This window comes from Helicoverpa zea, chromosome 6 (assembly GCF_022581195.2).
Source record: "Helicoverpa zea isolate HzStark_Cry1AcR chromosome 6, ilHelZeax1.1, whole genome shotgun sequence".
NCBI lineage: Eukaryota > Metazoa > Arthropoda > Insecta > Lepidoptera > Noctuidae > Helicoverpa > Helicoverpa zea.
Genome location: NC_061457.1, coordinates 10,090,837 through 10,115,034, shown reverse-complemented (window position 1 = coordinate 10,115,034; position 24,198 = coordinate 10,090,837). Strand labels below are relative to the sequence as shown.

The following is a 24,198-nucleotide window of genomic DNA, read 5'->3' as shown; positions in this document are numbered from 1 at the left end:
AAACCACTGAATGGATTAGGTTATTTTTTTTACAATTCGCCATAGAATATCATAAAGTATATGTGATATGATTTAATGTGATTGTGAACGACACACCCGATATATTGTTAGCTATATGCAGGCAAGTTAGTGTTATACTGCTTGATTTACTTCATATCTCATCCTCCGAGCCTTTTCCCAATCATGTTGGGGTCGGCTTCCAGTCTAACCGGATTCAGCTGAGTACCAGTGCTTTACAAGAAGTGACTGTACTTGATTTACTTCATATGTTGTATTTATTTGTCTGAAATCGCCAATCGGTATTGAGCAAGCGTGGTGATTATCGCACATTCCTTCTCTGTATGCGAAGAGGGATGTGCCTAGTAAAAATGGATTGTGAAAAATCACGATTCACATTTTGTTCTTAGAATTGCTTCTTATATTTTTCCAATAAAATAAACTATGACTGTCAGAAGATTGATCAATAAAACAATTCTAGGTATATGACAACACACAGTTTAGAAAGGAAAATTTAGTTTTCTGATAAAATTAATTTTACTTTTTTAAGTACCAGTTTCTGATCTATCAAATATTCATTCCATCAGAGTAACCTTTCGATACAAAAAATACTTAATTAAACAATTTGAAACCGAAAGAATTTTAAACTAGTTTTCTGAATAACCAACCTGTCTTTTATGTCTACTATTGATTTATTTCAGTCTGGCTTTGACAAACCACTAAAGGTTCAAATAAAATGAAAACTAAATCAATTTAAAATAAGTACCCAAAACTTTCCAGCCAAGCTCATAACATTTTCTCCGAAAAAAATGTTTCAAGAAAATACGGCCGATGTTACATCAAAAAAATTCGTTGTTCTTACAAAAAAATGTAGCTCAAATCTGCAATAGAGGCGTCCCATTCTTAGTTTGTATTATGTCGACATCTTTATTACGTAGAGAGGTTCAAGGTAAGAATACAACGTTCCGGCGTGTCGAGCTCAACGTTACCTCGCGATCGATACAGCCCGACCTCCGTTCTACATCTCTAAAATTATCCAATACTACTTACCCGCCAACGTTGCTAAGGTTCGCCTGAAACGAACAACTTTACGTTTAAAGAACAATCGTTATTTTTTTAGGTGTTTTTAAGGCAGGAATTTCATTAATTATATTATTTTAGGTAATGAAGAGTTTTACTATCAGTAGTGACTAAGTTTATATTGAAAGGACAATGGGCACTTTGTATGGGATTTGGTACCCGCTCCAACAGTAACGTATGATATATCATTAGAAAGGTATTTACGTGAAGAATAATAAAAACTATGGGGCTTGCCTCAATTAGCTGTCCGATCCGAGTGACGATAAAAATTGAATCGACATAGCAACAAGTATATCATCCATATATGCAAAATCATTAAGAGGCATATGTCGTCAGTGTAATAATTTTAAACTAAGTTAATATACATCTTACATTGTTTGAGATACACTCTATTATAATCTAAAGATTGTAATAGTCTATGGAGTCTTACTACGGAAACACAATCGTCATCTGATTTGACGAAAGTTCAAAACATTTCTATTCATCTTTTTTTAAGAAGAAATTCATCATTTTCTCAGCACCTCTTGAGGAGCAAGATTGAGTCGTAATATGTACTATGTAAACATCGTCTTCTGACTTTTCAACTTTAATTGATTGTAGATACTGAAAGACTTTCATCAAATACATAAGCTAGTTCTGCGTGAACTGCAAAGGTTTTGCACAGTCTTTATTTAAAGCAGTGGGCAGGCAAACATTCTAAGAAGGCCAAATTCCTGTTTTTTTGTTACTTTACCAGTTTTTATTCAATACAGTTGGATTTAAGAACTACATCTACTTTGACGATTTATGAACATTACACATTCTATTAGTCGATGCCACGCGAAATGGACAAGGATTTGGGACTAATCGTCATAGTAAACATTTTTTGCCTTGCCAAGACCTACGCAATGGTACTAAAATCAACACTGTTGGACAGGGTACCAAAACGCCCATCGTCCTTTAGAACGACTTTGTTCATTTAGTTGGTATCTAACTCTATTGTTTTTGGGATAAAGTTGATAAAATAATTTCTTTAGTTTTAATCAACTACGTGTATTGCCAGCTTTATCAAAAACCCTTTCTAACTTTATATTGAGAGTTTGAGGCTTAAAGCAAAATAAAGAAAATCCAAACAAAATATACAGAGAACTGTTCGTAAGTAGTGTTGTTACAAAGTAGTTTCTCGAAGGAAATCCCTAGAGGTATTATCTGAAAAATGTTTGTTTTATGACGATTTGACTTGTTGAATACAATTGTCAATATTCCACAAACTATTTGTCGACTACTTGACAGAAGCAATCTTTTTACAATTTATCATAAGTTTTAGGAATATACTTCGATAAATAGAATGTAATTTAGATCGTAAAAACTTTTTGATAGATTTGATTAGACGTTGAAGCGACAATGAAGCAATTTCTATATGATAGGTGATATTAGCGACAGTAATTAATAATACAATGTGGAAATCCCTGTAAATAATATACTAATTCGTATATAAGAATAGGAATCCACACAGGTGTAGGTAATAATCGAAGTCACCAATCCGTACGCTAAATCGGATAGATTTGTTATGTACAAATTAATCCTGGATATTGCCGAGCTTTTAATATGAAAGACAGTTGACGGTTTCAGCCTTGGGTAATATTAGAGATTTCTGTCAATATCAAAGACTAGCCGTTTTCCCGCGGTTTCACCCGCGTCCCGTGGGAGCTACTGCCCGCACCGGGATAAAATATAGCCTATGTTACTCACAGATAATATAGCTTTCTAACGGTGAAAGAATATTTAAAATCGGTCCAGTAGTTTTTGAGTTTATCCATTACAACCAAACAAACAAAGTTTTCCTCTTTATAATATTAGTATAGAAAATGTCTATTGTATTGTCATTATAAACATTGGTTTTTCTTCTTATTTAAAATACATTACTAGACACTCAAAAATGTCGTAGTTTCTTAGCTAAATGGAAAAAAGCACAAAGGCTTGTTCATGAGAATTGAAATTTTTACTTTTTAATTTCTGTATGTACCTATTCAGCACTTAGATAAGCTTGTAGCCGATTGATACATTTTGTATGAATGGAGAAAGATTTCGTAGTAATACAAGCGTCACGCCACATATTCTTAGAAATATTTACGAACTAAAATAGTGTGCTTTGTAAGTTACCAGCTTTATTACGAAGCCATTAAAGAGTTTGCGTAAACTTTGCTCTGTACAGGAGTACGTGGGAAATTGTACAAAGTTGTACAATTTGCTCATTATTGTTCGTTATATGGATGTCTTTGTGTAATAAAATGTATTATAGCATGGTTGTTACTTGTTTAGAAGCTGCTGCTTAAAATGATGCTTTGTAACCCGTTTCAGCTGAAAATTATTAATAATAACCTGGGAGTCTTTAAGTAAAGAGTGAATAGGCTACTTCTACTTTGACGACCTCTGTGGCGCAAAGGTCACCAAGCCGGACTGCCGAACCTGAGGTCCCGGGTTCGATTCCCGGTTCGGTCGATATTTGTGTGATGAGCATGCTTGTTGGCCGTGGTCTGGGTGTTACAATATGTATTTATAAATATGTATATATGTAGCTATATGTAGTTTATCAGTTGTGTTAGCACCCATAACACAAGTTAATAAATAACTTACCATGGGGCTAACCGACCGTGTGTTAAAAGGTGTCGCGACATTATTTATTTATTTATTTATTTATTCTAGGCAAGCTTGATCCATCTCGACCACATAGTTGCATCAGGTGAGATAGTGGTCAAACAGGCGTATATAAAAGAAATAAGCTGTGTTAGCTCATAAAGTTTATTACATACATGAAATACTGACTAGGCGATAGACAGATAGGTATAATCTATTTAATATTCGTTCGTTGACAGTCACAAAGAGGAATTGGCTGATGGCTTCTACTAAAGTTTAATTCAATAAAACTACACCATTAACAAAAAATACACTACAAAAATCCCCTTAAAATAAAAACACTGAATAAAAAATAAATCGTTCGTTGAATTTTGTCACTTAATTTCGCTGATAAAAGTTCGCGTTTTCACTACGCAGCGTAGCTCTAGTTAATTACAATGATTGCAGAATGCACACAAGCATGCTATTTGTGTTCAAACATTTGTGATCATGATACGTTACGTGATCCAATTCAGCACATGTGTGGATTGCACATAGATTGCTTCGTACAGACTATGCAATGGATGTATGGCGTGGCAGTTTTGTTGTTGTTTTTATTAGAAACTTTAAGATTTGGAAGTTGTAAGTGAAAAGGTTAAGACGTGACTTTATTTAATTATGATGAAGCTTGTTTCGCGGCCGCAAGCGCTATTTTCTGAAATGGTATGATGTAGGTGCTGATTCTTTTATAGAGAAATATGGTCGTTTCTTTTGAGACTGAAAGTACCTAAGTACTTTTTGTTAATCAAATAGGCTAAATTCTGTCTATTTTACAGGATTTGAACTAAATAGGCATGTGAGTGATAACCACTCCGAATGGGTGCCATTTTACGCTCAAACAGTCCTCTTGCCCTTGTCGCAATTTTATTCGGAGTCCATATTATTTTTTGTGACGTCATCTGTCAAGTAACATTATTTCCAGCGATATCGTCTTTCACCACAGTCCATCCATAGTACATCGTTTCTTTATAGTTAAGATTTTCCTTTATTCATCATTCACTTCAATTCAATTGTTTAGCATTATTAAATCCGCATTATGCCGAGTTCACCGACTCACTCACTGAATGGACATGATGCCCCGCCGACACGTGAATCGAGTTATCAACGACGAAACGATCCGACACTTCCTCGCACTGAGACTCGCTCCTAAACGGAGGTGGCCTATCAAATGATAATAGAATATGAACAACCGAAGGGGCCTGCCCAGTCGCGCCACGATCTGCGCAGATAAATTCGACATCCAAAAAAAACTTCAAAACTCTTTGTGTTTCCGCGATACGAGAGTGCATTTCGCTATAAAATATAATGGTTGATTTTTCCGCTGTTCGTAAAAGTGCTTTTAGAGAGAGTGTTACGTAATAATGTATGGTCTGATATGATAGGTGTAAGTGACGGAAACCGTTTGACAGTGCTACTGGGCGTGTATAGTGAACTTAACTGGTAATTGTGGCAGTGCGTTTCAGTGAGATTGTGTCATTATAAACGGACTGTGGTTTTCGTTCGTCACGCGTCAGGTAATTAGTTTTTACTGTCATTTGCATAATTAACATGGGAAGTCATTTATTGTGTCAGGCTGTTGACATCATTTAATTAACAAAAACAATCTCTACGTAATTTTAATGGAACTTTTAAACGAAGAACACATTTTGTGGTAAATATACATAATAAAGTACATAGACACTTTTACAAGATGTATACCTACGTATATTCTACGTACGTAGTTAGTATAATACTTAGTGGTTAAGAATAAGTAATGCCGACAGATTCATCCTCAATTGAAACAATGAAGTAGGGTCCGGCGTGCCAAAATTATTTAATGACAGCTTCAACTCAAGGGCACTTTATGAAAGACTTTGGTACTAAAGTAGAAGGTTAAATAAAAGAACAATTTTTATAAAGATAAATCATATTTCCTACTAATTCTTACCAAAATACGTGAAAGTTTGGATATTTGTCACTATTTCTCGCAAAAACTATAAAACAGATTGTCCTACGAATTAGTTACTTTACGAGGCGAGAGAAACCGTAAGCAGTGATGCTACACAATCCTATCTAATTATGTAGTAAATGCAGGTCTGTATGCATACATAATTGAAAAGTAGAACACATTATTACTAACTTCAAACTTTATTCAATGGAAGTAGTGGTGTGAAAGCTATCGTGTTTTAAATATTACATTTTTTTAAAACTTATTTTGTAAAAAGAGTATCTACATATTTGTGACGTTCTAATTACATTAATATACTATAATGTCATTATATCGTAATGAATTTGATTGGTATACTATGATGTCTTTAATATGCATGAATATTTAGTCAAAATCCGTTGCCACAAATACATATAAATTATCCTCACGGAGATTTTCGACGTTTTGGGTTTACCTTAATTTGTCTTAGTAATCCGTTAAATATTACATCTTAGTGTTGACAGAATATTTGTTTGAAGGCTTTGAAATTATTGTAATTTAAGCTTATTGCTATGCTTTCTTACTTTTGCTACTTTTGAGGTGACGGCTGACAGAAAAGTATGGAAGAAAAAAAACATGCTACGTCGACCATAAATAAATATTGGGATAATTGCAGGAGGATGATGAGTTGATGACTATGCAGGAGGCATTATTGTAGTAGTAGATTTATGTAAATACCTCAGAACTTCAAAATCAAAAACCTAATCCTTTGTTGATATTGATTTTTCATTTCATAACAAAAAGCTTAACCTTTTCAGTTGTTAAAATGGTTTTAAATATCTTTTGAAACATAAAACATTTTATTTCAAGTTTTGTACTCAGTTATAATTGCTAGATTTCCATAATTCTCGTAAAACAGACGATATGAAACATGATATTAAAAAACAAAAGATTTCAGCGAATAATGCAATGTTGGTTATATAAAAGTTTTATTCATTCATGCATTCGTAATGTGACGTGAATTCTGTGCTCAATCATATTTATTTAAATGATTACCAAATGTATGAATTATTACGCTCCAGTTATTTTGCAGTGGATTATTATGAAAATAAAATATGAATTTGTACACGCAAATTGTGGGCCGGTGGTTTTGATTCATTTATAATTTTGACGGAATTCTATTGAAATTACCAATATTTAACGACATATTATACTTCATTTATAAAACACTAGTCGTTCTCATGCGGTTTTGCCCGCGTCCTCAAACATAGCCTTTGTTAGTCCTGAAGAGTCGCTTTCCATACGATGAAAGAATTTTTTTAATCGATTCAGACGTTCTGGAGCCTTTACAAACAAATAAAAAATATTTTTATTATATTGGTATATAATTAGTACATGCTAAAAGTGGATTTAACAGAGATAATTGTCATTGTATACTTACTGTTACAAATCTAATCAAAGTTTCTTAAACACAGTTACACGTTTCAACCACATTTTCTATAGGTATATATTTAGTTATAATGATGCAACTAGTTACACAATATTAGCCACAGTTTATGGGCCATAGTTTCATGTAACTGCTCTATAAACAAAACTAAGGGTATGGTGCCCTGATTGGCAGTGAACATGAATAAACCCCAAGCGTGTTCTGTTCATAACTTCGATACCCTTCTGGTGAGTTAGTTTCTATATGCATTTATAGGTAGGTACACAGTTATTTACGGTAAGGGTTGGTGTTAGTAATAGTAAGTTTGTATTGTTTACTATAATGTCTTTATTACAGTGCTTACAGATATTATTAACGCGAAGGAAAGTTTGTTTGTCGTGCTAAAACGGTTGAACTGAGAGAGGTAAAAGTCACGTATGTATATAGATAGGTGACTCGGGAACAGAGGTTATTTCTATCTAGTTGCGGGATGTAGTTCAATTGTCATCAAAAAGTGTTCAAAACTATTATAGTTCGGCCATTCAGAGAATGCGTTCCTGACACGTCGCGATTGAACTGACGACGTAACTTTGCAATGGCGTTGCAGTTACGATAAAAATATTTTTGCTGGTTGTTTACCGTTTTAACAATTGAGGAGCATTAAAACAACATTATTATATCAATAATCAATGAATGTAGTTACGTCGTCAGTTCAATCGCGACGTGTCAGGAACGCATTCTCTGAATGGCCGAACTATACAGGCCCATATTTTGACAACCATGTTTAATTCGCTCAAAATGGCATTACCGTCGTATGGCATGGCGTTAGTCGTAGACATAAGTCTGAAATTATATAGGTTTGTAAATATTTTGTAGGAGCATAACACCTAAAATAGTGATTTTTATAACTTTATACCTACGTATTTACGTAGATACCTAGGAATACCTAGTGATTCTTCCTTCATATATAGCACATACTACAAATTTGATTTCGTACCGTGCTGCTGATCGTATCAAATATGGTTTCTATCGATTTGATTTCGGCTGCTAACTTCGCACTAACTCGCTACACGTCTGCAAAGTTTTCTGTTGCAGTTTTAATAATAAAAGAGACATACTTGGTTTATATCAATAAATTAATAGTTAAAGATTATTTCTAGTTTACTCCGAAAGTTGTTCTATATTAATAATATATCAGCTGTTTCTTTAGCTTTATGTACTTGCTCAGGTTCTGGACTATTTGTGTAAGAAATTTCATTAAAACAGGATCGGTATTTAGACGTGAAAGTTTTACAAGACAGAGTTACTTTCGCATTTATAATATCAGTAAAAAAAATTAAAATACTTAGTTTGTGTATTTAGTACCAACCTGCAAATATATAGGTGGATAGGTACTCGAACATTCCTCCAAAGATCACACACGATAAAGACACATAGAAAGATGTACAAATGTACAGACACACTCATAAAGTTGGGAGTGCGACAGAAAGGGCCGTAGCCTTTGTTTTCAACGTTAATTAACATTATTATTTCGACGGTCGTTTGTCCAATTTGGGCCCAAATTGGAACAGTTTCCAAGGAATAAAACCTCGTAGACGTTTGAGGTTAGCTCGCTTAATTGACCGAAGCTGAATTATGTTCTTTTCTATACGATAAAGAAGTCTTTGTAAGAAGTTTGGTGTTTTTTTTTTGTGAGGTTTATTCTTGTTTATCTATTAAGAGGCTGCTTATATTGATTGTTTACGTATGTTAAAAGCTTGATATTTATTGTAGTTTTTAAATATAATATTCGTCACAATCGTGTCTATCTCATCATCTTCCGAGCCTTTTGTCAATTATATTGGAATGGGCTTGCAGTCTAACCGGAACAATAGTGTCTCTTTAACAGCGCTTTTAAGCTTCCGATTTTTTATCGCGAATCTGCTCGATTTTTTTACGCGTGACACATTCTACGCGATAAAAACGCAAAAAAACGAGGCAAAAATGCACCAGTATGAAAATCAAATCAATTCGCTTTAAATTTAGGTACATTACTGTAAATTAATGAATTAAAAATACATAATATTACGCTTAATTCCACCGTATTCTAGTTAGTCTCCGTTTATAATATCTGCGGCTTCACTCGAGTCTCGAGTAAGCATACAAGTGGTTCGTGGTATTAATCACTTAAGTTGGCACTCCTGGCGTTGGTATGTAATGTAGTACATACTTCTATGAATCGTATGAAAATGTAGTAAATTATTGTAGACAAAAAAATTGTGGCCATATAACAAAAAATGCACAGAGCTGGCCTATATTACTATAAAAAGTGTATTTCAGAATCATACTCTGAAATACTTTCGACTGATATATGTGAAATATGCTAGAACTCGTGGTTAGAACAACACGTAACACCTAGAAAGATCTTACAAATCTTTTTTCTTTTCTACAGTTTTCAAAATTTTGATAAATTTTGATTAGACAAAAGTTCAAGAATGTAATTTTTATAAAGCATTAATCATTTAGTTCCTCTAGAAATAACATTGACGTTATTTAAATCATTCGTGCAAAAAGGAAATAAAGTACCCCCTTCATCAATATTCAGACTGTGTATTTCTCACTATAGTTTTCCTTACAACATACATCACAGAAAATGTATTCATTGTTAGCACATCTTAATGGGGCATAGGTGCGACAAGAGTTAAGCTTGTAAGCAGTAAATGAAATAACTTCGGTCCTAAACAAACCTACACCGTGTTTCATCCTCCTTTGTGAAGTGTAGAACGTGTACATACGTACATATATGTATGTATGTATGGGTACTTGTGTGTGTGTGTGAGTAGATCATGGAAAACAAAATGACGAGCGGAGATGCCATAACGGAAAATTCCTAAGAAAGTAGCATCGCCAAAACGTGTGTGTTCGGGATACGCGGAACGTTAACGTCTACGCCCTTTTTCATAGAAAGCGAGCATTTTTTAAAACCAAATATCGTTGACATATTTCTCAAGAAACACATACGCCCTGTTAGTTTACTCGTAACTGTTCGTTTTGATCACAATCACCGTACGTAATTGACCTAGAAGAGGGCGCCTGACCTACCTTTCTATTGGCATCTCCGCAACCGACCTACCTTTCCTTTCTCTGTGGTATAGATTTACATTCAGATTTCCCGAATGGAAGGAAAATACTAAAGTGTGTGCTTTTCATTTCGATGTATTGAGACTGTTTGGAGATAGGAGCAAGCTGTTACTTCGTTTATTTTTCGAGGTAGGTTTACTGGTTGTCATGGATTTCTGTCTATTTATACCATTTCGTGTTTTGCTTTGTAATAAAAGGATGTTATAGTTCTTATTCTGGTTGATAGAAGTATGTTTCTTTTTAGGGTAAATTTGGGGTTTATTCATTGAAATAGAAATAAACTGGTTTAATGTAAACGTTAATGCTCACTTTTCAAAAGTAATGAATAAAATATATTTGCTGTCATAAATTGTCCAAAAACAGTTCTAAAGTTATTTTAATTAAAGTTCGTCGACAGTTTGTGTTTCAGAAATATTAAATGCACCACTTTAGAGAGATAAAAGGTTTTTATAACTGACCCAATTTGCCCGGAATAGTTGCTTGTTAATGTGAAAAAATCCGGAAAAATCTCAGTGAATTACGTATCAAAGTTAAAAAACATAAAAAGCTTTTATTCAAACTGCACGTGAGCAATTAAAACGTTCCATATTCTGTATAATTGTCGCCTAGTTTCCAAGTCCTTGACTTTGTGACCTTCACAATACAACATTATATTCGTTACTTTATGGTAGTTTATTATTTAATGACTTAATGACGGACTCAAATCTGTTTTATTACAACCAGGGTTTTATGATAGGAGGTTAAATCAAAGTTTTATAATATGCCCCTGAGGAAGGGCGGGCTTTTGTGTAGCTTTGTATGAAAGTAGGCTTTCTTATTGTGCCTCACAGAACAATTGTGTAGGAGTTTTGGAATTATTAAGGCGTGACAAGGGATTGATGATCGGGCGAATGAATCTTTTTTTATTAGGTCATTACCCGACTGTAAGAAAACTGATCTAGTACTTAGTTGAATATTTTGCATAAGATATTGATTTAGATTTCTGGCATTTTCAGGACTTTTATTGGTCTCTTTTTTGTGCGAATGAAGGGGTCGACACAATATTTTCAATGTTCAAAAGTTTTTGAGTAAACCCGATTTTATTCTGACTTTAGTAGAAGGTAAATGAAAGTAAGGCCAGGAAAAATAAGTTACGTATTTACATACACAGTTTACGTATTTCATATAAATTGTGATAGATATGTGTGGGTTCTGTAAGAACACGCTGTCGATTCCCACGCGAAGCAAATATTTGCATACCGACATAATGCTCGCAGGTTTTTTAGATGTGGGCGGTTTTCTAAGTGGAATCTGTGTTTGTTCGGAAAATTCCTTGAGTAAGGATTTTTTTTATAAGTAAATAGTAGGCGAATGTTAAAAGTTTCTTTAGTTTGAGGAGAGATTCGCATTATAACGAAACGAAAATATTATAACGTTCGGCTTATGTCATTTAATGTTAAAGACAGTTTTATGTAATTTTGGTTTAATACTTCAACTCAATATGGGAAAAAATACTTGATGAACCACGATCCTTGTTTTACGTACATACTGAAAAAAACTATTTATCTTCTATACCTATACATGAAAATGAAACCCGCTTTCCGTTGTCACGACATAACATGAAAACGGCTTGACCGATTTGGCTGAAAATTAGAGGGGAGGTAATTTAGACCCGGGAGAAGGTTTTAGGATATTTTTTATCACCATCCGGCTACGGGACGCTGGTGAAACCGCGGGCGAAAGCTAGTAGTTTATAAATCAAAATCCTGATACTCACGATTTCCGAGCCATCTAGAACCTATAGTTAAAAGCATACTAAAATACACAGATTTACGAGTACGTTTGTGAGATGAAAAAAATCAACAGTAAAAGCTGTTGTGTGTTCACGAAGGCTGCGCTTAAACGATCAAGTTATGTCGATACATTTCTGTTATACGCGCAAAACGTGCTACTTCTCGGCATCAGAAAACTACATGCTATGGCGTGAATTAGTATGTTCAGTAAGCGCTAGTCGAATATTAAAAGGTCATCACTCTTTCCGGAACAGTGAAGAGCTTAACCCAGAATTGGAAAAACGTATAATTTGATAAAGTAGACATTAAAGTGTCATAATCCCCAATCCACATTGCGCAATCGTGGTGGTTAACGTTCAATCCTTCTCTGTACGAGAGGAGGCCTGTGCCCAGCAGTGGGACGATGAAAAGGCTGATGAAAATAATGAAAAGTATCATTGATTTAAGGGTATTGGAATGCCAACTGTACTAAACTCATATTGTCCACACAAAATATCAACCTTCGAAAATACCCATTCTAAAATTCTATGTAGAACGTTACCCTCCCGGCTACTTTGTTAAGTCTAAACCAACAAAATAGTTTGCGGCTCACTAAACCCTTGTTGGTTCGACACTATTTTGAATAATAGCTTTGACGCTGCATTTTCCAACATTTTCGAAGTACAGTTTACCCTGATTGGCTAGGACGTGGTCTGGGACTTCTCCCAGGCATATTCGATGAGGTTTAGACCACGTCCTAGCCAATCAGGGTAAACTGTCCGTATTCGGTGATTTTCGGACGAAAATCATGCTGCCTCTTAATAGCTTCTGGCAGGATTGCAGGCTTTTGTAGAATAGTAGCGCTTATTGTGATTGCCATAGAGTCTTTTTCTGCGTGTAGGGTTCGAAACGGAATTGGCGAATTAGTGCTGTCGTATCAGATGGGCTAGTGTAAAGGACCTAGAATGGATTACGAAGTTGAACTTTGGTTCTGAAGGCTCACAGATGTCTGTGTGTTATTTGTGTACGTAAAAGGATGGTCTCTGGCCCTCGTTGGAGGACCTATGTACGTTCAGCAACGGACGACAATAGGCTTGTACGAAGAACATTACTATCATGGATATATGAAACTCTTTTATCATCAATTATTAAACTAAACTGTGTTTAAAATAATGATTAACTCTGTGGTAGAAAATATTCGAGTACTTTAACATCACGGCAGCCATCACGTTACCGTGAACGATTACTGCGATACATCAAGTTCGAATAACCGCTACAACTAAAATTGTTTATTAACTATTTCTAATTTATGTAATGTTAGTTTGAATCGTTTGTATATAAACTAAAGTATGTAATACAGAGCGTGGTTAAGTTAAAATTAGTATTGTAAATAAATACTTAATGTAAACCTTAAATCTCGCATAATTGATGATTACTCATAACTACATACTAATTTTAACTTACATAGGTAGGTGGGTAGGTACCTACATAGGTAGGTGCTGACTTTCATTTTGGTTAAATATAATCAGAGATATTTCTCCTACATGTACTGTTATTACGTAAAAATACTAATAATAACCATTGTAGCCTACTTTAATGTTACTTACTCTAACATTACATGACATAAACCTATTTTATTTCGTATTTTGCCAAAGACCAAAAGAATTTTACCAAAGGTCAATTCCATCCAAAGAAAAGGACACACTAAGTGGTCATACTCGTTTATAAGAAAAAATACAAGACAAATTAAACACGATATTAAGGCCGGGACGACTAAGGACAGGTGTCCGACCTCTGACGAGACGTTTTGCCATTCATCCCGTCTGCGACAAATTAGTATTCTTTGTCCATTCACGGACCAATGGCTGTGCCGTGTAGTAAACATGTTGGTGTATTGAGGTAGATGTGTCACTTCTTTGACCCAACTCGTTTGTAGAGCGTTGACGCCGTTTGCGAGTTTTATTTTGTTATTATATTTCTATTGGTGGGAGCTTTATCTGAACGTAGGAAGTTATCGACCTTAGTATGTGCTTTAGGATTTTGAAGCTGGAAAATGTAATGCTGTAATATTAGTGCGGCATATTTATTTTTATTTAGCTTTCAGTTGCCATGGTCGTAAGACAACTTTAATGACTAGGTACAATACAATATATCGTGTTCAGAGCACTTTATAAATCCGTAGGTAGTCCTTCTAAGATTTGATTAGTAGACTTTAGGTTTAGTCATATTTTGATGTCTAACCTGACGTAAGAATCATTATTGTCTTCGATTTATGTTTAAAACTAATCATGATTTACTTAGTATTTCAAAGAGAAATGTCCAGATTAACAACACAGACCTAAATCTCCTCTAAAACTGTATTTAGAAGGTTTAAAAATGTGATTTGAAAAAGATTGATTGCACAAAACTCCGGGGTGACACAAAACATCGCGATAACGAGCACCCGTGCAAAGGAACGTTGGTTCAACAACTGTCAGCTGTGGCGTTCGTTAAAAGTTCACTTTAACCTTCCTTAACTAGGGATTTGGTTACCGTTTTGTGGGTATAATACTGATTTTTAAACCGGGGAATTTATAATAAAATACTAATAAAATATCAACAGTTTGTTTGCTCGAACATGGTAATCTTAAAAACTGAAAATTTTCGGAAAATATTTCAATGTTAGAAAAGAGAGGGATGCTATGGGCCAGTCTTTATCCTCGTGGGTGAAGTAGTCCTTAGAAAAAGAAGAGTGAAATTGTTTGCAGAAGCTAGTTTAACATTTGATTGATGATTAAAACGTATCATATTTTTAAACTAGAGAATTCTCCATTATTCAATAATTAACTTAACTTATTGTTTTTTTATACTAATATTATATTCAATTCAACTTTTGCAACATCCTCAGTGCCATTCTTAGTATTGAGAAGGATGCTCCAAATAAGTCATGCGCGACAAAGATAATCGAATCAGAGCATTTTAAATTTCCCAAAGGGAAGGGAACCTCCCTTGATTTAATTTTATTTCAAACAAAAGGCCTCTTAGCTTTTGTGAATTAAATGTTCAGGAGTCGTTTTTATTTTGACTATTTCCGTAAAAAGTTTTTGTTAGATATTTTGACACTATGTTTTATTAATCTATGCCGTCTAATTTAGTCCTTTGTTCAGTTTCACGGTAAAACGTCTGAAGCGATTGAAATGAAAAGCGTGAACAAAATAGTGAAGGTACTTTTTCAGGTCAAGCTTGCCCCGGCTACGCCCTGGATTCATTTTACACATGAATAATAAAAAACCATGTACCTAGAACATGTACCTATAATTTGTACGGATATGAATCCTACAAACTAGGGTCAAGGTAGTGCCATTTTATATTTCCGAACCGAATACGAGTACATATATGTGCTCTAGGTCATGTTTTATGAGGTTATTTGTCAATGGCAAAAATATATAGGTACATTCCTGTTTTTCACCCAGTAGATAGTTTCTCTCACAAGACTTTATAGAAATTTTCAATTATTATTCTTGACGTGGGAAAACATCAGATGAGTGATGACCCTCCCGCCATGGTTGCACTAGTAGGTAGTGTCAGACTTATAGTCCTAAACCTAATTATAATCCTTTTGCAACCCTCTGTGACAAGGGCCGCATCTCATGAAACAATCACGCAGCCTTGAGAAGACCATCAGTGCAGCTTAAGAATTGCCTACTCTTGCCTTGATACGGGTTTTAATACAAACAAATAGGTAAATGCAACATCACAAAACATTGCCTAGCATTTCCACACACTTTTCACCTTCAAAATAGGTCAGTAAATATCACATTTACCGCTGAAATAAGCTTCGGTTTTAATGTAGGCTTTTAGTGTTCTACCTTGAAATTATGTAAGCCAATATGGCGGATAACGGGCCATCGTTCAATTATATCGGAAACCGATCTCTTACATGAACGTGTTGCCATATTGTGTTTGTGTTAAAGCTCTTATGTGATGATTATTAATATCAATTAGTTTTATAGTGGCCTCTGTCCAAGCCATTGCTTATTACGTGGCCGTACAAGGTTAAAAAAATCGTAACTTAGTGTAAGTAAATATTTTTGCTGTATGGATAATTATTTGAATGTATTCTTTGTGAATGTTGACGCTGAAACCGTCCTGCAATGTATTTTAATTTACACTTGACGTTTTCCCACGGTTTGACTCAAGTTCCCTGAGAACAACTGCCCGTGCCGGGATAAAATATAGCCTATGTTATTCGGGAAGTGTGTAGTTTTCAAACAGGGAAAGAATTTTTCATATAGGTTTAGTAGGTTCGGAGCCTTAATGGTACCAGCAAATAAAAATAATTCCTCTGTATTATATAAGTTAATTTTATTACTGCAATATATTTCAATTAATAATTATGCGTTAGTTCAAGAACACTCGTTTGCTGTGAACCGATTAAAACAAACACCCCGTAGGTACATGATATTTATGCTGTTAGTAAGTTCAAAGTTAATTACAATAATTATAGAGCTCATTAGGTAATTTGTTTAATGAATATTATAATTACATTAACATAATATAATTGATGTCAGATTACATTGTAATTATTGTCTGTTATTAATTAATTACGTTCGCGTTCTGTATACATTTTCTCTTTTGCTTGTTTAATGTATATTTCATTCGTTAATTTTCATGTTTCTTTTTTAAATCAATAGCGTATTCCTTAAAGTGATGAGGTTTTCTTTATAATAGGTAGATATATGAAGGGATTTAAAAAGATGTTAACAACGCTTTGCCAAACTGCTTACATATTTATTTCCTGTATGTAGTTTTTTTCTGAATACACACACCATTTTATATAAAAAGAAAAAATCTAGAAGTGTATAACGATAAATAGTAATTCTATTCTCTGTGTCACAGTAAATCAATAGACTTCACAACAATCACAGTAAGTTAACAAATTAGTCCCGTTATAGTGAAGAGACCAAACACAGCCAGTTCCGCCACTATTCATACAGGCCGAACGCCGAAAGCCGAATGTTTGACGTCATCCCAAGTACTAAATTGATCTAATCTCCGGCAGGGACGGGCCGACGACTCCGGTGAACATGACCTAGTGCCGAATGACATCGGCACACCCCTCGCCCCGCCATAATAGCTCGCCGACCTGACACGCACACAGACGCACAAGTAAGTATGCATGTGTATGTATTCGTCTAGAGGAAATGATGTTTTGTTAGAAGTGAAATTCGGTTAATAGTCGTTGTTAGAGTAATGTGGTGTTCGGATTTAATTAAAAGTTTTAGTATGTATATTTTGAGAATGTTGTACCAATTAGTCCTTTTAAGTTGCATATTCGAACTCTATTTTGGAAAGAAGTTAGGCTTCTTGATTATTTTATCATTATCTTAAGAAAAGGCGTATTTAACTATTCGTCAGCGCCTGATAAAATTGCTATCGCACAATCAGGCGTTGGCAAAATATCAAACAACCATCCGCATGCTACTTTTACACGCATGGGTTCAATACATAATTAACGAAAAATATTGAAATTTTACGTCTGCAGTAATTCTACAACAACATATTCAACTTTACATACAAAAATATAGTCTCCTGTATATGTTAAGTAATTATTTTGAATCAAATTAAATGCACGGAAGCACGAAGAAATAACTTTGTTAATAAGATTCCGTCTAAGCAAGAGTTCTATAATATCAACGAAGTTCTTATTTGCAACGAAACCAACCATGACGAGGGAACGGTAGACAACAAAATTAATGAATTTATTTGCTGTAACATTACTATAAAATTTGAGCTTTTTTTAAAACGTGCTAATCAGGGGAAGTACTGATCCATATATTCTATCATATTCAATAAATATCCTTCATAGCCCATTTATGTAAGAAAGCTGTGTGCTACTTTTTATACGGGAGCACGAAATAGTTGCTACGGGATGCGGATGAACCCGTTGGAGGAAACTAGTATTTCTAGAAGTAACATTATGAAGACTTGTTACTCAGTACAGAGGGTAACTTGATAAACTACTTTCAGAATAAATTCAACCATAGCAATTTGCTTCTATAATGATATGGGTTTGGTCTCACGTTAGTCATAATTAGGGAATATGGTGGACATAAATAAACTAACTCAACTGTAGCTGTCAGCAGACCATTAATTTTGTGGGACTTTTAATGGGTTAACAATACACAAGGGTGAACCTAATACTTAGTATTTATGGTAAAAAATAATTTGTTACTGTCAGACACTAATTTTGTTTAGGTTTAGGTTCAAAATAAAAAAGTCACTGTAAAGTTTGATGCCTCAATTTTTCTGTCAAGATCTTGATACTATAAATATACGTTTTAAAGAAATTTTTCAAACGCTGTAAAACTGCCCATGGTCGGTGGTCCCTTAATATCGTGGATATTCAAACATGTTATAAAGTGTACGACAAACTATAATATGTATACTGTTTTGTAGCACAAACCACTTAAACAATAACCAAAGGTTGACAGCCCTTTACTGGCAGCATTGAAATCCCACGGCTCTCCAATAACGAAAAAAAAACAATTTGAACGTAGCTTGTGGCCAGCGACAGGGGTGTTAAACAATTTGTGAACAAACCTTCAGGGTACCGGGACTCGTTGGTACCCTTGATTAGTATTCGTAACCCGTACACCGCCGATAGAATATTCAGCTCGCCAATATGTACCGAACGTACTTCAATCTAAATGTATACGAACATTATTTTTTGATACGTGCCCCTGCGGTAATAAAGGGCTGCAGATTTATGAACATTGAAATAGAAATATTTGGCTGTATTAATACTTTTTACAAGAAATATTTTTATAGGCTGGAACTAGACTATAATATATTGGACCAAAAATAGAAACATTGCATAACAATTTTATTCTTATGTCAGAGCTATCAAGAAAGGAACAAATGACGCGTAATCATAATAGTCTTACGTTCTCTCATAATAATAAACAGGAAAAAATAAACATACTTAAAGTAAAGAAAAAAATATTTTATACGAACAGGTGCTGAAAGTGATACTTAAGAACAAGTATTAAAAAAACCTGTAAACAAGAATCATAAAACCAAGTAGGTGCACGAGGAAGAAAATAATTCAACATCTTTACACAGGAATTCCTTTAAGGAAACATTTTCATGAATATTTTCTATCTCAAGCAAAAATATTTTAAAACAAAAAATGTAAATGTAAAATTGCTACATCCTTGTACCTGCAAAGCGGAGCCTCATTTTAAAGTCTGAGGAACTTGAGACAAGAGAAGACTTGAGATTTTTCTCCTGTTTCAAATTTACAATCGGAATGTACCAGAAATTTTTATCCATAAAAATACTATCTCAGGAAGAGAAATCTAAGTTACATGTGTTAACAATAGACTAGAAAACTGTCGCTGTCTCAGAGGCGATTTTTTGGTCAAATGTATTTGGCTTAACAGAAAATTCACACTGATAAATAAAATCTATTCTGTTAACATTTAATAAGTGTTTCTTTATCATTAATTGGTACAAAGACAACAACGTAATTCGCACTTTTCAACACGAACCATGTGTGCCATTATGATTGACGGCTGCAAAACCCCGCCGCGTCCACCTCACGTAAACCTGTCAGCTGTAACTGTCATAAAAACCACTCTGACAGTCGTCAGAGCAGTCAGAGACTCTAAAACACGTCAGAATGGGTCTCACCGGTATTTGTCACCTGTTGGGTTCTGGAGGTCATATGTCAGTCATTGTGAGTGAAATAGTAAGCCTTCTGTTTAGACAAAATAGCGCATGATAATGGTAGTGCGTATGTGTGTGTAAAAAGGTCGTTTTACTATTGTGTTGTGATGGTGATTTATTGTTATGGGGTTACCCCCATGGTTGTTGTTGTTGTTCCCATTATATCCATCTTGTATCATCCCATTCTATTTTCTTGCCTTAATCTGTGGCTGCGTTGGTATAATCGTTTCGTGTCGTCCGGTACTTCCCATAATTTAGCGTATATCAGGGCAGCTAATAATTGTTATAAGCAGTAAGACTCGCATTACTTATTTGTTAATGAGAAATGTATTTAAATATATAAATTATACAACGTTGTTCTGTTTCAGTAATAATAATTTGAGACACTTTTCAGTGCTTAGGATCATTGAAAGAACAATATAGGAATGCGTGCTAAGTTTGATTATAAAGGCAAAACACTCCGACTTCTAAAAATCAGACCAGCCTACTAATCGTTTAATGAAAGTTAAAACTTGGTCTGTAAGTTCATTTATGCTGAACTCGCTTTGTAAAGGTTAGGCTGATACTAATGAAAGTAAAGTTTAGGCTAAGTTATGTCTGTGAAATACTACCTAATTTATATTAATGGTTTAAGTTGGTGAGCCTTTCATTAGTTTAGGATTTAAGCTCTGAAGTGCGTAAACATTTATAGCTGTGTGGTGGCATTTACGTTTGTATTAGGTACCTCTATATTGTGGTGTAATATAATATTATTTGTAGTAATATATTTAATCAAAGCACATGACTACGTTTCTGTTTCATCTTATTAGGCTAAAATTATGACGCCAAACAAAACTTGGAAAAAATCAATTCGCGTTATCATTACGGAAAAGAAATTCCAAACGTACAGTTGGCAAATTTGTTAGTGACACTCCCACCACCCTGTTGCCCATGCTTCGCCGACAGTAAGGGTGTTACTAAAAAAATGCCAAGATATTTTTTTCGTACATCGGCTGAAAATTTCCGCTGATACTAAAAATTACTTTGCTAGATAAACTTTGCCGTACGATGGCTAGCACAATCCCCATTCTTATATCTATCATAATGGCTCCATAAAACATTAATGAGCGATCAAGTATCATTTTCGCCAATATTCAAAATAACTATCGTATTTCTTGTTAGTACAAAATATTGCCTGATGCAGAATTGTCTTTTTAACGAAGCTGCCCGATACCGACATAGATGGACCGTTCAGATACTGAAGTATTTAGCAAGTTATGAGCCTTTTCATACGTAATTTGTTTCCTTTGTTATATTATGGAGATAGTGGGTAATGAATTAGTGGAGCTTTGAATTTCAGGTTGGCAACACTATTATGTGAATGCTCCTCGTAATAGCTTGAGCTTGTGTCAGCTTACGTCGACTCGCTTTGGGAGTATTTTCAGTTATGCCCGTTGACTGTTTATTTTTGTTTGGAAATACTTTGTGAATTTTCTTATTCCTTTTAAAGTATAATAGATATGTTAGTCGTTTAAACAACTAGAGCTAGACTTTTGCAACTTAATTCAATATTCATAAGTTAGTCACTGCAAATCCTACAAAAGATTCTTTAGTATATTATTTTAGCTGAAATCCTATCTAGGTTTTGTATGAGCCGTTTTTGGCAATTTTGAGATCGTCTACAGAGAACCAGTTAAAATAGTTTCGTCAAGAGTCCTAAAATCGGAGAGGAAACAGCTAGTCGTAGTCCTCCATTACTCTTTCCGTTATAAATTATTAAATTATACAAGTGCTTATTTAAGCCCCTAAATTTCCTTTTTTTCCCCAGGTTATAAGAAATGGTGGCGCGCTGGTTGGTGGTATGCTGCGTGGTGCTGTTCGCTCGACCGGCGCACCCGCAGGGAGCGCAGCAGTGTCCCGCGCCGAACACCATCACGCCTTGCAGCTGTACCGTCAAGAAGAATGGCCTCGACATCCTCTGCGAGTTTACTGAACAACAGCATATACAGAAGGTAAACATAAAAAGAATTTGCAAAGCAAAAACAAAAATACCTACAACAGTATTTGTCAGACTCAGAAGGTACCAAAGTCTGACAAATACTATGCTGAAAACCACGTTCGAATCCGTTCAACCAAACTTGAGATAATAGTTCACAAACATACAAACACACATAGTTACAGGTTAAGCTAAGGACTTTTAAAAAAACATGACAAGTTTTATGCTGAAAAAAAGGAATGTGAAAAAAGCCACCACAATTTCGGGTTGTTACTTTAACTTAATAGTCTTTGAAGTAATTTGCAGTTCAGAAATGCATCGCTACCATTGTGTTGCAATTATTCAATCAAAAATTGAAATCTACGCTGTTCTGTAGACTTTTTTCTTTCGTCTTTCATATAGTAAATAATTCTATGTGACAGGTTCTCGCCCATTTTTGCCTCAAAACTAGCAAAAACATATTCCACATAAAAGAATATGTCATATTAATGTATATTTGGTTCACTTAAAATTCTGGTCACATAACTGAATAATGTTTTTGATCAAAGTAGAAAATGTTTGGCAACGTGCCATTTTTCTACTGCTTTAACGTTCACGTGATGTATGAACTTTTTGATAAAAACTTGTGTAGTAGGAATGTTACTTATATTCGTTGTATGAATGAACATAATCATAAGGGTACGTTTTGAATGCCAACTGCCGACCGCACATATCGTCACTGTATGAAAACAATCGAAAACAAAACGTAGCTTAACTATGAATGAGCTACGCGATATAAGAAGCCACTATTGCTAAGCTTGTGTTGGTTAGAATTGACTTTGGTTATAACTAGATCAGAGATTTATTTGATTTACCAAGGCGAAGTTGTCTCTAGCCGCCTTAAGACCAGATTCTATAGCAATTTTGAGCTCGTGAAATATTTATCAACTTATATTACGAGCTTTATAAGAACTACTAAACGCTAGCTAAAGTTTTAAAGTACAACCTACACCTAAATCTTACAATCAACTGCTACTTAAAATTACGTAATCATGAAGTCAATATTAACCTCTTTCATTTGTTTCACAGGCAATGAACACACTTCGCTCCAAACCGATGATAATCTTCTACCTGAAGCTAAGACATAACAACCTGGCTAAACTGCCCTCGTACATATTCCTGGGACTGGATATCCGTCATCTGACTGTCCATAACAGCAGTTTAGCTGTCATTGAAGACTCTTCACTAAGTTCTATTGGTATGTATAAATTTATACTATTTTTAATAACATTTTGAGTAAACAAGGACTTTTTAGGATATGTTTTAGGGTATGTAGTCTTTAGTAACAAAACCTGTAAATTATCTAATTCTTATCACAATGTATTAATTCAGCTGTAAGTAATTTGATTCAAAGATAATTTTACAAAAGGTTTCAGTCATAAAAATAAAAGACACACTAGGTATTTGCTATGTAAATTATGCTCCCCTTACAAAACTGTATTACCTAAGAAAGCCCGAAGTCCGAAAAACTTAAAAATTACAGAAATACTTAAGGAAACATTGTTTTCAGGTAATAAGTTGACGCAGCTTGATGTCTCGCAGAACAGCTTGGCGACGATACCGACCTCCTCATTCACGCATCTCAACCATCTGCTCATACTTAATATGAATCATAATAAGGTGAGCAATCAAGATTTTTTTAAGAATTACTTTTCTTTCAAAAACTAATCACAAAGATATAACCAAGAAACTTCTTTTACACAATTTAAACGCTTAATTGGAATGCTAGATTTTAAAATTCGAATGCGTTTAAATGGTTCGAAAAATAAATTCGAATTGTTTGTTGACACCAAACATGAATTCTGAATTTTGTTGTGATCTTATTTTTTGAATTGGTCTGTGTGGAATTCCAAAAAGAAAAACATTTACAAACTACTTACAAAAAAAAGATCCAAAAATAATATATTTTTCGAACTTTTAACCTCAATAAAAAAGGTAAAACGTGTAAGTGAAAAAGCGTATGTTCACAGGTGACTGCGGTACACAACAGGGCTTTCATGGGCCTGGACACATTGGAGATACTAACGTTGTATGAAAACCGGATATCTGTGGTTGATGGGGAGGCTTTCAAAGGACTTGAAAAGTAAGTTGCTCTATAGAATTTCTACATTTAAATAGTTCTTGGAAGCGGGTACTTTGAGGGGTAAGGGATGGAAAGTTCCTGAATTAATTGTTATTTTAGGATAAGTAGATAAGACTTTATCATTAAGTAGAGTAGAGTGGGAGTTTTAGAACTTAATTTAAACACTTTCAAAAATTCAAACACATTTATGATTAGGTATAATCAATTAGGCAAATAATATAAACCTACTGGAAATATGAAAACATTTATCAATTTGCTTTTCATACATATTTATTTACGTATTTATTTGTATAAGATTCACAGTGACTGACACCATTTACAATCACTGATTTGAAAAATGGGTGGCAAGTATACGGCTGGTAAAGGTTTCGTTATCGTTATAGTTAAATTGTGCAACGAGATTTCAATGCTTTACATTTGTATGATTTTGACATAATTACCAGCTCTTTGATTTAA

The 24,198-nt window shown here is 34.4% G+C and overlaps 1 protein-coding gene across 4 annotated transcripts in view; it reads left to right on the top strand.

Annotated features, from left to right (window-relative positions):
* LOC124631315 (slit homolog 1 protein) overlaps positions 1 to 24,198 on the top strand; it is a 115,022-nt gene that overhangs the window by 83,330 nt on the left and 7,494 nt on the right. For 2 of the 4 annotated variants that reach the window (XM_047165649.1, XM_047165645.1), the window contains 5 exons: positions 16,977 to 17,083; positions 21,453 to 21,636; positions 22,689 to 22,857; positions 23,170 to 23,279; positions 23,630 to 23,742. In XM_047165649.1, coding sequence (XP_047021605.1) covers positions 21,463 to 21,636; positions 22,689 to 22,857; positions 23,170 to 23,279; positions 23,630 to 23,742 — 566 coding nt within the window. In that variant the 5' untranslated portion in view covers positions 16,977 to 17,083; positions 21,453 to 21,462. Of the gene's footprint in view, positions 1 to 5,143; positions 5,247 to 11,167; positions 11,285 to 16,976; positions 17,084 to 21,452; positions 21,637 to 22,688; positions 22,858 to 23,169; positions 23,280 to 23,629; positions 23,743 to 24,198 lie in introns of those variants that run through there. The other 2 variants (XM_047165647.1, XM_047165648.1) reach the window with 2 other exon arrangements.